General features: G+C 41.3%; 1 protein-coding gene across 1 annotated transcript in view; it reads left to right on the forward strand.

The window, feature by feature from the left end:
• The first annotated feature begins 8442 nt into the window (after positions 1–8442).
• Positions 8443–16462, forward strand: part of LOC126375319 (paired box protein Pax-1) — a 30814-nt gene continuing 22794 nt past the window's right edge. The window contains exon 1 of the mRNA XM_050022262.1: positions 8443–8603. Coding sequence (XP_049878219.1) covers positions 8525–8603 — 79 coding nt within the window. The 5' untranslated portion in view covers positions 8443–8524. The remainder of the gene's footprint in view (positions 8604–16462) is intronic.

A 16462-nucleotide genomic window follows, 5' to 3' on the forward strand; every position in this document is an offset into this window, starting at 1 on the left:
GGCGCTGCCTGTCCGACATGAAACGCTTGCTCGCGACACCAGCGGGAGACCACGCCGCCATCATTATGGGGACAGAATTCATTAAAAGCCTTCACGACCATTTTTTCTGCTCCAGCAGTAACTATGCTTGTCGGTAATATCGGTACGTAGCGTATTGAGACAGAACATCCAGATAATGATGTTTTGATAATTTCTTCTTCTTCTTCAGATGCCTCTCCAACTAGTGGAGGATGGCCATCAGCTCTGAAAATTTATTTAATAATTTATATTACAGTAAGGAGTTCAGAGGCAGCAGGGGTTGATGGGGTTCCTAATCCACCTCACAACCCACACGACGGAAGGAGGGACAACAAACTTGAGGGGGGATATTAGTGCAAGTTGTCGTGAGGCTCATGTTTCTTTTAGCTCTTTTGATTTAAGTATCTCTATCAGTTCCACCACCACTATTAACCGGAATATTACCAGAAATTATTGTCACCATGCATGCGCAAGAGTCACGGGCTGTGGGAAGCGCGGCGGCGTTTGATATCGACACCGCCTTCCCCCCACCACCGCTCCACCGCCCGCGCTGCTGAAACGAGGGTGACATGCGTCCGCGCAACTACAATTGATAGCTCTATGTTGTAACTTTCAGAACGGAGACACGAAGAGGATGTTTAATAGATTGGGAAATCTCAAATTTTCGGGTTTGATGTCCTATTAGATCAGTAAGTATGCGCTATACTGGAAGTGGTATCAGACTTGCTAGTTCAGTGCGCGGAAGCGCGAAATAAACCTCTCTGTGGATGTTTAACATAAATTATTGTGGATGTTTATTGATCATTAATTTTAAAATTAACAGCTGTCAATCTTCCGTGCCTTTCCATTCGGATAAAAAAATGACAGGCAAGTATGAAATAAAATTAGATAGTGTCTACAGGAATTAATAGAATTAGCAGATACAGACTAAACTTTATATTAGGTTGACAGCTATCTTCTTCTACATAAAAACATAAACAGCCTATATACGTCCCACTGCTGGGCACAGGCCTCCCCTCAATCAACCGGAGGGGGTATGGAGCATACTCCACCACGCTGCTCCACTGCGGGTTGGTAGAGGTGTTTTTACGGCTAATAGCCGGGACCAACGGCTTAACGTGCCCTCCGAAGCACGGAATCATCTTACTTCTTCGGAAAATCGGGTGATTCAAGCCTGAAAAGTCCTTACCAAACAAAGGACAGTCTCGATCGGGAATCGAACCCGGCCCTCCAGATCGTGAGCCTAACGCTCTATCTTCTTCTATCGTGTGATATTATTGTCAGGGTTATTACTGAGCCGCCAAAGGCCCTGACATGGCTCATGTAACTTACTTCGTTACTACTTACATTAGTAAGTAGTAACCGGGACCAACGGCTTAACGTGCCTTCCGTAGCAATCAATTGATCAGCCTGTAATGTCCTAATCTAACTGGGGATCACAAAGTTATTTTTATAGTATATCCCCACCGGAATCTGAACCCATGACCTGCGGATCGCGAGCCTAACGCTCAAACACTGGATCACGGAGGTCATTGTCAGCTATAATATACAAGATGTAAAGCTAGTATTATTAGGCCATTTAACGTAAAGTTGTTGGTTGCCTGGAAGAAATTGATATTTAGCAATAAGGCCGCCGATTGTACTTCTCTTGTCACATTTGTAATTGTTTTTAGTGTTGTGTTTATATGTGCAATAAAGCGTTTTTGTATTGTACTGCATTGTATTGTATTGTAAAGTCGCGTCTGTGTCCACCAACACCGGCATTGTTTCATTAAACGAATAATTAAAAGATAAACCTCGTTGGAATTCGGAGAATCTGTTCCATCAGCGGCCGAAGACGGACGAGCTCGATCTCCAGATTAATGACGCAATTATCGCATCGCATTCTTAATTACGATACTAATTGCACGCGCAGACACCGGCGCGGGCGCAGCTTCCGTTCACAACACCCTCCGACATAATACACGCGATAGTCATCTCTAGAGGAGTTCAAATAAGTGTTGAAATGTAAGGAGCTTCTGTGGGAATGCCGTGGTTGTCGATGGGAAGTGAGATCTAGTGTGTGCGGGTAGGGTTTAGTGTGGGTTGTGTGCCGTTGCGGGGTAGGCGGCGCGATTACCGCGCGCGGCGGAGCGCGACGCCCGCCGCCGAGATCAGAGGCTCGTCGCTGTATTTATAGTGGAGCCCTGCGGAGCCCGACATGTGAGGCGCACTCACAACGCTTTAATGTTTATGTTATTGTCTCCTCCCAGAGTCGTTATCTTTCACAAACATTTGCCTTCTCGCGAAGAATATAGTTATATTAAAATAAGAACACTTTTGCCTTAACTAGTTGGCTTTGCTTTAAAATTATTTTCCAAGTTCTTTATGTTTCTAACATATTTGACTAATAAGATATTTATTATATAATATAATCTATTATTTCGGTTGGTGTCTGGTATAGTCACTAATTATTGAAAATATATAAAATTGTAACTATGGAAAAGAAAAAAAAATGCCTGAAACAAAACGCTATCGAAACACTAAACTATGCGTAGCAAGTACCTAAATAAATACTGGAATTATTTGTAGCTGAATGTACCTACAATAAGAGCAATACTTGTACACGTAAAGTTCTCAGTATTTTTCCCAGAAGAACATAAATGTAGCTGGTAAGTTACCAATGTAGTACGTAGCACATTTATCATAATACGGAACTATAAGCGATCACAAAACTTCTCGTCCAATATGGTCTACATCTACGCTATGTATATGGACTTGTACCAGCGCAACTACTTGTTCACTATAATACACTCACGCGCAGATGACTCCTGATGATGATGATGATGTATATGTCGTGACCAGATCATAGAATTGATCATTTCATGATGTGCTCGATCATTTCATAAAATGGTCATATTTCATGAAATAGTGTTCTATTTCATTATTCTATTTCATAACGTTAACAACCAAACGACCAAACTATCAATCATGAAAACTAATTATCATGATGTAGTTTGGTCAGATCAATGAACACAAAACGTTTAACGACATGAGCAACTAAATGCATGATTACTTCATGATATGGCCAAACGTTGGCAATCATATCGTAAAATTTGTAACATTATCCACCGATAGTGGCGCTGGTGTCGATTATATTTAAAACTTGATTGATATTATAATCGACGAATCAATGTTATTGTTCAACTTTCCATATCGAATAGGTACATAATTTTGAACCTAAGAAATTAATCGACTTTTCGCATATTTATTACACCACATAGCATGGACACCGCCTACATTAAATATGGCCAAACGTTGATTGATATATCATTAAACGTTGACGTTTCAACGATATGGTCAACTTAAGTTGGCCATTTCATGAAATGATCGACCACATCATGAAATGATCAATTTTACGATCTGGGCACGACATAGACACACGCTACGCTCCGTGCACGGTAGCGCAATATTATAGTACCGCTATATCTGCGTAGCGTGTGTCGACGTAGCGCGTGCATGCGTAGCGTGCCTACGCGTGCATAGCGCGTGCATACGAAGCGTACCTACGCGTGCATAGCGCGTGCGTGCGTAGCGTACCTATACCGCAATTCAGTAAACGGTCTATTGAGAGCTGGGGAGTTAAAATGGCCACATTGTTGCAATTCATCTAAGAAAGCAATATAGCACTTTGACATTTGCGCATACAAAAGTAAGTGCGCAATGCAAACAAATGTCAAATAGCGTTATACCTATATTACACCCACTGTTGCTACTTTAGAAACAACGTCGTTCCTGAAGACCTTCGCGGAGAGGAATGACTGCCCAATTTATGTTCTTAAGTCCCTCGTCGAATATAAGTACTAACATAGTTTTTAAGTGTAAACTAATGTCAAACTAATGTAAAACTAATGTAAAAACAGTATGTCCGTGCTACGGAAAGCACGTTAACCCGTTGGTCCCGGTTACTACTTACTGATGAAAGCACGTAGTCGTTACATAAGTCATGTCAGGGGCCTATGGCGGCTCAATAATAACCCTGACACCAGGGTTGATGGGGTTGGTAATCCACCTCACAACCCACACGATAGAAGAAGACTGCATTTTGAATGTATTTTTGTCTGCTAAAAAATAATTATGAATACTTAATAAACTAGTACTAAACTCAAGTGAAACTGTGAACGGCTTAGAGACCCTACTACTTTATGCGATTGCTCGTGCACGAGGTATCATATAGATCGGGTGAGTGGTGCCACGATTTCGCCATACATTTAACATTTTAATATACCTACGCGACGACGCTCGCACTCCGTGTCCGATCAATCGCATAATGTAATAGGGACTTTAGGCCTTGTTATGGAAACTTCGGCATAATAGGCTCTTATCCATCGCCATATGTTTGAATGCGCTTGCGACGCGCGGTTTGTCTTTAAACAAGGACTTAAGGTAATTATAGTGAAATTCAATCGTGTAACGCATGTTGTATACCTAATAGATCATGTATTTAATATGTGAGTGTCAACAGTCTCAGGTGGTGTAATAATACGGGACGCAGTAAGACAGCGGCGGCGTCGTGCTCAGCGGCGCGTGACCGCGACATGCGACCAGCGGTGACATGCGCCCGCGCAGCTTTCAAGCTCAAAGGAATCAGGAAAATTTGAATTATCTCTTTGAACTACATAAATTCATTATAAATATTTTTGACATATATATTTCTCATGGTTTAACCCTAAAATATATACTTGTTAATAGTTTACCTAATCTATGTTACGATAGGTACGATGCGATACAGCAAGGTGCTGTGAAGCGTAGCGTCGCTAGTAATTTCCATTGCAACATGTTCTTTGTAAAAATAAGTATAAATGTGGGAATGCAATTGATTGGTGTTCAAAGAAAAATAAGAATTATTTCGTAACATGCTGGCAAAAATATCGCATTAACGATAGCTATAAATGCGAGTTATAGAAAAGATAAAGTGATACGAAACAATGCTGCGCGGGGGCAAATAAAACCTCCAATCTGCGCACGGAGCGCGAGACAATTGCGCATAAACCACGCGGCGTGCGCGCGAACAATACGCCATAGCGCAGCATTACCACGCCGCCCGCACCCCTCGCTCGCCCCTTACCCACCCGCGCCCGCGCCCGCGCCGCACAGCCTTGTAATATTTCCCGAAATTATTTCTTACAAACGAGCTTGTTATTGACATTTTATTTCCGTTCCCAAGATTTGCTTTTGTTTCTTTGGTTTAATTGAATTCCATTGATATCCGTTCGTGATGAACTGATCGTGGTGGCATTTAGGTAGGTGCTGTCTTATTAGGGGAGAGCGGGGCTGAAAGTGCCGAGGGTAAATTGTGCCGACGCGAATATCTCAAAAACAGAAAGAGATAGATATACGATCGTATTGTGTCGCGTAAGGCCTTACAGTCGCGCACACGCGGCTGCCATTTTAGTTGCGTCAGCGAAGCGGACCGAGTCGAACTGCATGTGACGGTCCTCCAGCGCCACGTAAGTAAATATTTTCGTTTCAATACTTTTTGGTCTCAAGCTAGCATTTTTCGTGCTTTTAATATGTGAGTTTTTGTAAAATGTTTGTTATTTATCCTAGTTTGTTATGCAGTGTAATTTTAATGCTTTGTGTACAGTGATTTTAATATGTGAGACAAAATATCACACTATCATAAACGGGGTAAAATGTGCCGTTCATGTGGGGCTGCTTGTGCCGCGGCACAACCAACCCCTAACCAAGTAATAAAAGAGAAATCTTTACTGTTTATAGCAGGTGGTTTACTAGTCCGTATAGACTGATATTTTTAATAATTGATCTCATTTGCATAAAAAGAAGTACCAACTATTGATTAAAAATACGTTTTTATGTTTGAATAATTACATAAGAAGGTTCCTTGTTTTTTTTTATTATAATACTTAGTATTATACAATTAAAGTTTAAAAACTGTTGATTTATATTAAAAAATATAACGAATAAATATATTATTATAAAACTGATGTGTTTTAATTTCCTAATTAATTTTCATTCATATAAAACTCCCAGCATTATCAACGGCACAACCGACCTCAGCTACGGCACAACTTGCCCCAGATTGGGGTTGGTAGTGCCTTGCCGCCTCTGTCTAAAAAAATCGCATTTTCATAAAAACTATTAAAAATGTGCAAAATCTGAAGTTAAATTCGTAAAATAGATTAAATTTGGCTTAGGATGAACCACGACTTTCAGACATAGTACTTGTTTTATCCGAATCTTAAAAGGATTTGTCAAAATCGGCACTTTCAGCCCCGCTCTCCCCTACTAGACGCGAGACGACGCTACGGCTCTTATTTAAGAATTATGGCTTTGACAGCGAGTCCCTGAACGTCGATTTCCGCTACGGCGCCGCGGCGAGTGTCTTTATAGCGAGTGGCTCTATGTCGCGTTTGTCATTTGTTTATACAGTTCAAAACACAATTATAATGACGCTAATCTAATTTAGCTTAAAAGATCCCACTGCTGCGCAAATGCCTTTCCTTCTTCTTTCCATTTTTCGCGGTTCTATACGTACTCCGGCCAGTCCCTCCGGCAAGCGTCGTCCATGTATCGCACCATCTCTCTCGAGGTCTACCACGACGCCTGTACCCGTCATGAGGCACCCAATGCGTAACGATCCGTGCCCACCGCTCAGGGTGCATGCGACAAACGTGTCCGGCCCAATCCCACTTAAATCTGACGGCTTCACACCCCACATCAGCGATTCCAGTTTTTGAACGTAGTGTTGTATTTCGGACTCGATCAATTCGTTTGACACCTAACGCACTACGCTCCCCCCCGGTTGATTGAGGGGAGGCCTGTGCCCAGCAGTGGGACGTATATAGGCAGTTTATGTATGTAGGTATGTATGTATGCACTACGCTCAATCGTGGTAGACCTTGAGTCCAGACTTTTGACGTTCAATCAACGAACAGGTCTGAGCACCGTAGGTTAGGATGACGCTACACACAATAAATATTTTGAATGAAATACCTAATTGCATTTTTGAATCATTAACATTTCATGATAATCTTTGGAAACTTTATTTCCGAAAAATATTTTTTTCTGAATTTGTGAAAATTTGATTTCCAAACAGTTTTTATCATAACTGCACTAATGCTTAAGTACATCAAAACTCACTACGTACCTACAGGAAAACTAAAGCGAACGCTCTGTAGAGAAACGCGACGTCAATCCTCTCGCCGTACGGTGAAGAATCAAATATTTAGTAAACTACGACACTACGTGATATCCTCGCCACAATTTCTAATCCCTATAGGTAGGTACGTAGGTACTTAGGGATTTACTTGGCTGTATCTTCATGTCTTGTATGAAATGGGCACAAGATCGGCATCATTCATTGCGAGCACATGAACCAGCAGTGGGTTTACAAAGGTCGGCTGGCGGCGGCGGTGCGTTTGAGTCTGCTTCATTGACTTGCATCATTTGCTGCGCGGTAATTTGTAGTGCGCGGGCGCAGCCGTCGTCGGCGCGGCGCAGGCGGCGCTCACAAAGACGGCTCGGATGACTTCGTGAAATAACCTACATATTTGGGGTAATTAACAGAAATACGACCGCCAGCGGGACCTCTGAGACGTTTTTGTCGCAATTCCTTCATGATCATGTTGCTACTGTTTTTATTAGTGTCATATGTTAGTAGGTATGTGTAGCTACGAAAAAACTACTAGAAAAAAATTACGACCAGTTTTTGCTCTCCCTGTATCGTACCTACTCTGTATATGGACTGTAGGAATGGAAATATCTGGTGATTTGTATTCTGATAGGTAAGTACATTCAATCTCGATATATGATTCCATTACAAAAATCGATTTTAGTAATAATATTCCGAACACATAGACCGTTAGGTAAAGTTATTATAATAAAAATTGAGTAATTTTACACAAATTGTGTTATTGCTATCGCTCGTTCCACGAAACGAGCCACGAACGAAACAGCTGTAAGTTAATACCACATAAAATGACCCAATGTACAATATCAATTACAAACCCGGTACATATGACACGGAGCAACGCTTACATAAAACATGGCCACATAAGTGCGGCGAACACATACATAGCCGTCCTCCCCTCCGCGGCGCGTGTGCGCACCCTACTCGCGACATTTTCCTCGGTTCTCGTCGCGCCCGCAGCCGAGCGCATCCGACCGAACGGGAAAACAGACATACTACGACCGCCACGACCACCACTAAAGTCTCTAACGCCAGCGCACAGAGCAGCGAATCCTTCGGAGAGCAACAGAGATGCATCAACACGCTTCAAATAGAACGCGAAACGGAAAAAGGAACGCGTTCGAAATGAAGCGCAGCGATTGGGCGATGCGCACCAATGGCGGCGGGAGGCGGAGCGCGAGCGGCGCCGCTGCGCGCGCGTCGCGGCCGGGGCTCACATGTGCGGGCGGCGCGCGACACGGCTCACGTTCGCAGCAGCAGCGTCGCAGGTCCGGTGTCGGCTGGCATGCATGGTGGTGCAGTGAGTGAGTGACGATGCTGGGTGGTATGGACGGCAAGGAATACGGGGCGCTGCACGCGGCCGCCGCCGCCGCCGGCTACGCCATGGACGCTGGTAGGTCTACGCTTGTTTACAAAACGCAAATATTTACATAAACGCCGTGTAATTTCAACACAAATAAATTAATTACCGGATGCTAAACACAACGCAAAAACGTAAAATAAATTGATTAATTTAATCTATATAAGTAATCCATATTTCAAACAAAAAAATACATAACATAAATAATTTAAAAAATATGTAAAACTAACTCATAAAAATCCTATTTCATCATTTTCATAAACACAATCTGTTTCATCGTCATAGTTACAACCCACATAAATATTAAGTAATTATACAGGGTGTTAGTGACATCGTAACGAAAACTTTGAGGGATGATTTACTCCACGATTCTTGAGTTTTGATATCAAGTGGAATATTCCGACGCAAAAGTCTAATTATCTAATCTACAAGATCCCACTGCTGGGCAAAGGTCCCCCCTTCCTCTTTCCTGTGTGTAGGTATTCCGGCCTGTCACAAAAGTATGGAATTGAAAATAATTTTTAAAAACACTAAAATTCTCATGAATTTTCTGACAGGAAATTGCACTTGATATCAACTCAATCATGATCTGAATCATCCCCCTCAGTTCGTTACGATGGCACTAACACCCTGTATACTGTATAAAATAAAATTTGTGCTCTGAGTACAACAAGCCCCAGTGGTTTTTGGGATGCGCACTGGCAGCGATCAGTACTTAGATCAGATACCTACATCTTTGTTATAGAGGGTTCAGTTATAAAATTACATTGCTAATCGATTCTAGATGAAGTAAAGTTATTTTGATTTGCAGTGGTTGACAATCAATAGGTATCTTAACAGGATGAATTCAGAAGTAATGAGAACCCGCTGGTGTAATGGTTACACTCGTCCCAGCTTGACACTTGACAAGTTGTAATCCGGTGCGACTCAAGACTTATTCGATTTAATTTTCTCATTATCGAAAATCAAAATATTAATTGTGCATCGCAATTTTCCACACGCTACCCTACTTACGTCAAACAGGGTACAGAGTAATGAATGAAGTCTAGTAATCTCTTTTGACGTAAATTGCAATTACGTCCCTACTTAACCTATGCACTTTTGCAGTGACACGGTTGTCTTATATAACACACACAAGATGATTAAATTATTATTATTACAAGTAATTATTAGTTTATTACCCATTTGTGTAATCGTCTCTAAGTACGACATTTAAAGTTCATATAGCGCTTTTAAAAATAAAACTACCATCTTACCTGACGGTACATAAGTGTTACATCACCTGCTTCAGGCACTTTCGTCGCACGCGCCGCCGCTGCGCTGGCGAGAAAGCGATCAGCTATCGACTATTTTCTCCCTGACGAAACAAACAAAAGGTAATGATCAAATAAATTGATTTGATTTGGTCCTGCGCCGACGAGAACTCTCTCTTTACCAGTTTGTTGCAACGAAAAGAGTTATCAATGATGAATCTCGCTTAGCGATATTTGCTTAGCGATTCTCGAGTTTTGAACACCAAAACTCACGTCTAGATTCCAATTATAAATGAGCGATAAAATTTGTGGTAATTTTATCGCTCAGGATCTCGCGATCTTCCACAAGCGCGAGTGGTGCGAATAGTCGATAGCGATAAAACCATCAGAACTCTTTTTCACACTCTTTCTCGCAACTCGCCAGCGTTAGTCGCTTCTCGCCCCTCATCGACTGTGGGACAAGTACCCCATAGAATTATTAGGAATGGAGGATATTTACCCGAACTCGAAGAAAGGCTTCACCAAGCATCGTTGGAACAATATCTATTAAATTTAAAAAGCCCGAGTTAAACCACTTGTTATAAAAACGGTAGATACATTACCATAATTCATAAAAAATGTCGAGCCCGATTCCTGACAAGCAGATTTAACCTCTCGTGCGGGTGCTCATACAAGATAACGAGCTTTAGAAAAAAACTCAAAACTTAACAAGATATCAACAACAACCTCAAGGAAATATATCTAGTTCGATTATTGATCAGGGAGGTCCGGAGATTCAATGTCAGAGGGGGTGATCCTAGGTCTGCGTCTTACCTGGTCCAACGCCTGTCAGTGGCTGTGCAACGGGGCAATGCCGCTAGTGTAATGGGTTCGTTTGGACCAGGTCAGGCTCAGAACACTTGAGCGCCCAGATGACGTAACGAAGTTACGTTTGTTTCTGATTATGCGACAAATTGTATTATTATAAAAAAAATCATCATCATCATCAATTTAAGAGCCACGCTCTTGTCGGTGCAGCATTTTCCATGCTACTTTTTTAGGGACAAATAGAGCAGTGGTTTCCCACTTGCCTTCCGAAAAAAAAATATTTAAACAAAATAAAGCATTGCAAAGGAGATACAGCCTCTGAGATGAATGGGAACATTAATCTCAACGAAGCACCTCCAATACGCTGTAGGTGTCTGTGGGAGGGTATCAGGGGCCGCCGCGGGTCAGGGGTCGGTGCCTGCGTCACTCCCGCGCACGCGGCTAATCGCGGATATAACTACATCACGCGATTTAGATTAAGCAGATAACGAAGTCCCAATACGAGATTTTGCGAATTCACCTGGGAGTATAGAAGAACCCTTGTAGGTCAGGGGATCTGGAAAGGCTACGAGTACATTGAAAAAATTAATCTACTTACCTAAAAATAAATATTGTACCTAATTTGACATTTGCGTATATAAAAGTAAGTGCGGAATGCCAAAAAATAATGGTAGATGGTCAAATATAAAAAAAATATATAATAAATTTATAAGAAATATATTGTTCTTCTAGGTGAATTGCTTTAAGTAATCTTTTTAACCCTTTAGGCGGTTGTCACACGACACCATTTCGGACGCAGTAAGGCGGATTTTGTTATAAAATAGTAATGGTTTTGCATAAAGTGTAAGGTCATGAATGATTCTAGTAGTTACTGCATTTATATACATCTATGATCACTAGAAGTACCTACTCCCTAAGGCTATTAATGATTATATTTTAACCAAAAAAAACTTCATAACAAAAGTGTACCTGTTTAATGTAATAGCGCTATGAATGAGCGGCGCGGGCGCATTATGTTGCACTACACGCGGGCTATCGCGGCCGGGCGACAAAGGTTATCGCCGCGATAGCGCGTGCGTCACTCTACTCACCGCCTAACACCACACCATCTGGGAGATTACCGTGAGTTTATACAGAAATTAATTCCAGAGACGGACAGATACATTGCTATCCGTCATTTGATTAATATAAGGAAAAACTTATCTTGCTAAAGTAGAAAAGAATCAAAGTGATAAGGAAACATAAATAAAGATAAACATTCCTACATAGATAGATAAATTAATAGGACTAGGGCCAGGAGGTTTTCTGGCCACGTCTTTCCCTCAGCGTTACAGATTCCGATGTGGTAGTAGTTTTACAGCTAGTTACATAACATGTAATTTAACAATAAGCCAATTTTGAAAAATAAATATTTCATTTTAAGAATTCAGAATAAGTTGCGCCTCGCAGCGCTGCGCCTCGAGATGCCTCGCAGCGTAGCGCGACGTATCGCGGCGCAGCGGTGCATCGCCAGTACGCGCGGCGTATACAGGACGTGCTGCGTCTCGTGACGCCGCGCGACGCCGCGAGGCGCAGCCTGAGGCCGCTGTAGCGACTTGTCTACTATTTCCGTTCAGACTTCGTCAAGAATTGGTGCAGTTCGGTCGAGTGCTCGAGTGAAAACATAATGATAGACTGGGATCTTGTTGTACGCACCCGCCACATGCGCTTGCAAATGGCAGACTGCACCCGCGGTGAGTCTACGATGCGGCTCGCGACGTCTCCGCGAAATCATTGGCCTCTTGGAGTATCGTTGCGTCGAGTCGCGTCTCGGTGTGAACTAACCCTAAGTGCAACATTTTCCGTATGTAATCCGGCGGTTCATTATGCGCCGGCGTCGTAGGGCCGGGCTGACCCAAGGTGTCGCGGGGCCGCGGCAATCTCGGGGCTATCGCAGGTTATCTCGCACGTCACCGCACGAGCCTAACGTAAAACTACCAATTATAACGAGTCCTAACCGTTTAACGACTGGTTTTCGGCTGTAAAGATTACGCCGCGTGATTTGGCCGATAATGGTTGCGTATAAAGTTTATCATTATGTGTATAAATAGGAGATAATGTTCGCTCGAAAGTTGTAAAGGTCGATAATGATTATACGCTCCCGCAATGTGAACGTAAATAATGGATTGAAAAATACACGCCTGTAATCGTAATCGTGGTGAGCAGAGCCACTAGTAGCTGGAAGACGATTTGCAGCGAATATTGAAGTCGTCTTATAATTGATAATGACGAAATTATACGAGTAGATACCTACTTAATTACATAAAGTTCAGCAAAAACTCGCCTAGTGCACTTTACCTCATAATTGATTACTTATAAATAAAAATAAAATGAAAAAATAGGTTAAATAACCCCACCGCCGTTGGAATATCAATCCTAAAATGTAGGTAGGTAGGCACATAGTAACTCAAATCTGGAGTATTACGGTCAACAACAGTTCCCACCTACGGCATCAAAGACCTTATTTCCAGGTTAGAAATTGTCGTGTTCAATTTAAAGGTACAAACAGTAGGTCGTTTGTCTGTTTGTCCGGCGCGCTAGTGTTTGCCCGCGGCTCCGTCCGCCGCCGCCGGCGCGGGCGCAGCGCAAATAACGCCCGCTACCGGACTCAAGTCGCCGCTAAAATATTAGAGCTTATCAAAACACAGACAATAATTAATAATATTATTAGTCGTTCCCAATGTTTATTTGATAACGAATTTACAACAATCTTTATTTAGATCATTTTTATGTTTAGTAAATATGGTTAGTAGTTAGGGTACCGAACCAAAATGATAAAAAGGAACCCTTATGGTGAGAGTAAGTCTGTCCAGTCAAAAAGCTCCCCCTTACCCCACCCCCCTTAATTAAAAAAAAAAAGTAAATAGCGTCGCGTTACAGTGAAACCCACGTAGGCGCCTCAATCTTTACAAGGAATGACATTAATTGAATGAAATCGACGTTTTGTCAAGAAAATCTCATCTGGCACATTCAGGGTTTTCATAAAGGCGCTTACATGGTACATAAAGTCACGGCAGAAATTCCTAACAGGGAAGGCAGAAGTAATCAGAAGACAACATGCATCTTCGAAATCAAATCTTAAGGATACTAAAATAATACAAAATAGCAAGCTATCAGTATGGTAACGAAAGATTACCCCACTTGGCTTCCAACATTGACGACAATACACAAAAACTCCAAGTGAAGCAGTAACCCAACCCGACGGGAGCCTAAGTACTCGTTCAAACAACGAATAATGTTACAATTTCCTGCCGATTACATTGTTTGTCCATTTGTTAGACCTCTCGTGTTCACCCTACTCTATACAAATTAGAGCGCCGTAAACAATCATGGAAACATATAGGTGGAGATACCTAATGTAAACGACAAGAGCACCGCCGAAAGACAGCAAAAAACAATAACGTATCAAAAACATAAAATCGATAAAAATGACATTTAATGACAGGCCGGAGACCAGCCAGTCGCTGCCTAACCAAATAGTTTGCGACACCTATGTTTATGTTTGAAAAGTTTAATAACTTTTGTTTCTCTGATTTTTAATTACTCTGCCTCGTTAAGCTCCCAACCAAGCATACTGTCATATATAAAGGTGCTGGAGTGTTTATGCTATACTATAAACATAGATCACGCTTAGCTGCGTTATGTCGTAAAAACCGACAGAGGGACTGTGTCCTTTCTAACGTGATATAAAGGTACCTTCTATCGTGTGGGTTGTGAGTTGGATTACCAAATCCTAATGTCAAGGTTACTATTGAGCCGCCAAAGGCCCCTGACATGGCTCATGTAACGACCACTTACTTACATGCCTTCCGAAGCTTAACGTGCCTTCCGAAGCACGGATTATCTTAATTTCGAACAATCAGGTGATCAGCCTGTAATGTCCTAACCAGACTAGGGCTCACAAAGTGATTTTTGTGATATGTCCCCACCGGGATTTAAACCCGGGACCTCCGGATCGCGAACCCAACACTTAAACCACTGGACCACAGAGGCCGTCCAGATTTTTCGATATAGACTTTTTATGGGCGATAGGCTGATCCCTTATCACCATAAGGTTCATCACATCCATCTTTAAGACTTCCTATCAACAGTGTCTGCGAGTTGCCTTTGATTACTTGTGGCTCTGTCTACCCCATTAGAGATTAAAACTGCGTGTTTATATTTGTTGTATTTACGTGTTTTTTTAAGTGTAGTACTTAAGCATATTTTCATGTTTTGCTTTTTTTGTTATTTCGAGTGTGTTCAAATATTGTTGTCGCCGATTTGTAAGTCCGTCTGTCGCTAATCGCATTCCATTTTTTGCGTGTCTGTTTGTTTGCGCCACTTAGTGCGGGCAACACGGTAAGCGCCGCGCGGCTTACTTAGTATTTTGTAGTGGGATATGAAGGATTCTTTTATTTTTATCTTTTAAGCTACCTAGCGGTATCCCTTCTATATTCATTAGTTCATTCCATGCGTTAGTAAAGCTCACGACTTTATCCCAATTGGGGTTCTTCTACTTATCGTGTGGGTTGTGAGGTAGATTAACAACCTCATCAACCTTGGTGCCAGGGTTGCTACCGCCAAAGGCCCCTGACATGGCTCATGTAACGACTACATACTTACATCAGTAAGTAGTAGGTAACCGGTAGAATTATCAATTACAAGACGACTTCAATATTAGCTGCAAATCATCTTGTAATCAGCCTGTAATGTCCTAACCAAACTGGGGTAATCAGAGGTACATCCATCGCAAGATGAACTAAGTACCCATACCTCACCGAGCTTTCTGTTGGACCTACGTGGTATGGTATGGTAGTATGGAATAACAATAAATTTTTACCAACGTATTAGTTCAGTGGTTTCTTTATAAGTATGTCAACATAAATTATTTTTAATGATAATATCATAAAATTATATTTTTTATAAAAAATTGGTAAACCGTATACAAGATTAATTTTGTTGCTAAAATGTTAAAAGTGACACGAAAAATGTGGCTCGTTGATGTCTTTTATATGAAAAACTTAACCAGCGTCAAAAATCACCTTTTGTGTCGAAGAGTGTTGTAGACTTACCTCAAATGGCATTTAACTATTACTTAGAATTTAATCAATCAACGAGGGACTTTCCAATCGGCGTTCCCGAAAAAACACGATAGATATAATTTCATGAATAACAGCCATTTGCATCTTTTATCTTTGTTTTGGGTATAAATTATGTCCCTTTTTATTACACTAAAGTACAATTACAACTTCCACCCGTTATTATTCTGATCAAAATAAAGAGAAGCAATATAGGTAGCAACATCATTCTATACATAATGTAATCCAAAATCAAACATCAATTAGTTTTATATAAGCTTCTGCCATTATATTACATTTTTGAATAATTATGTACCCCAGCAATGAGAAAATAGGTAATTATCACGTTAAAAGTGAACAACGCCATCTACCGTGTGTTTGGGGAACGTTCTATTGGAAAGTCCCTTATTCAGTAACACATTATTCATTGGCCACACTAACAAGGGAAAATAAATCCCATTGGCCCGAATCACCGTAAAATATGTATTTTCTCAGAAAATCCTTGCATTTTATTTTATTTATTTATTTATTTATTATGGACAACTTACAAGCTACACTCTGCACATGCAAAGTTAAAGACAATAAAAAAAAGATTAAGAGCTAGCTAGCATTGTACCATCTTCGATCGTACATAACAATTGTACTTAACTAAAATCTATTTTTAGCTTTCAATAAAGTCTTTGAAGGTTACCTACCCCTTGGACAAAAAATATATTAACTTTATCTCATGAAT

The sequence above is a fragment of the Pectinophora gossypiella genome, chromosome 18, assembly GCF_024362695.1.
Source record: "Pectinophora gossypiella chromosome 18, ilPecGoss1.1, whole genome shotgun sequence".
NCBI classification, from domain to species: domain Eukaryota; kingdom Metazoa; phylum Arthropoda; class Insecta; order Lepidoptera; family Gelechiidae; genus Pectinophora; species Pectinophora gossypiella.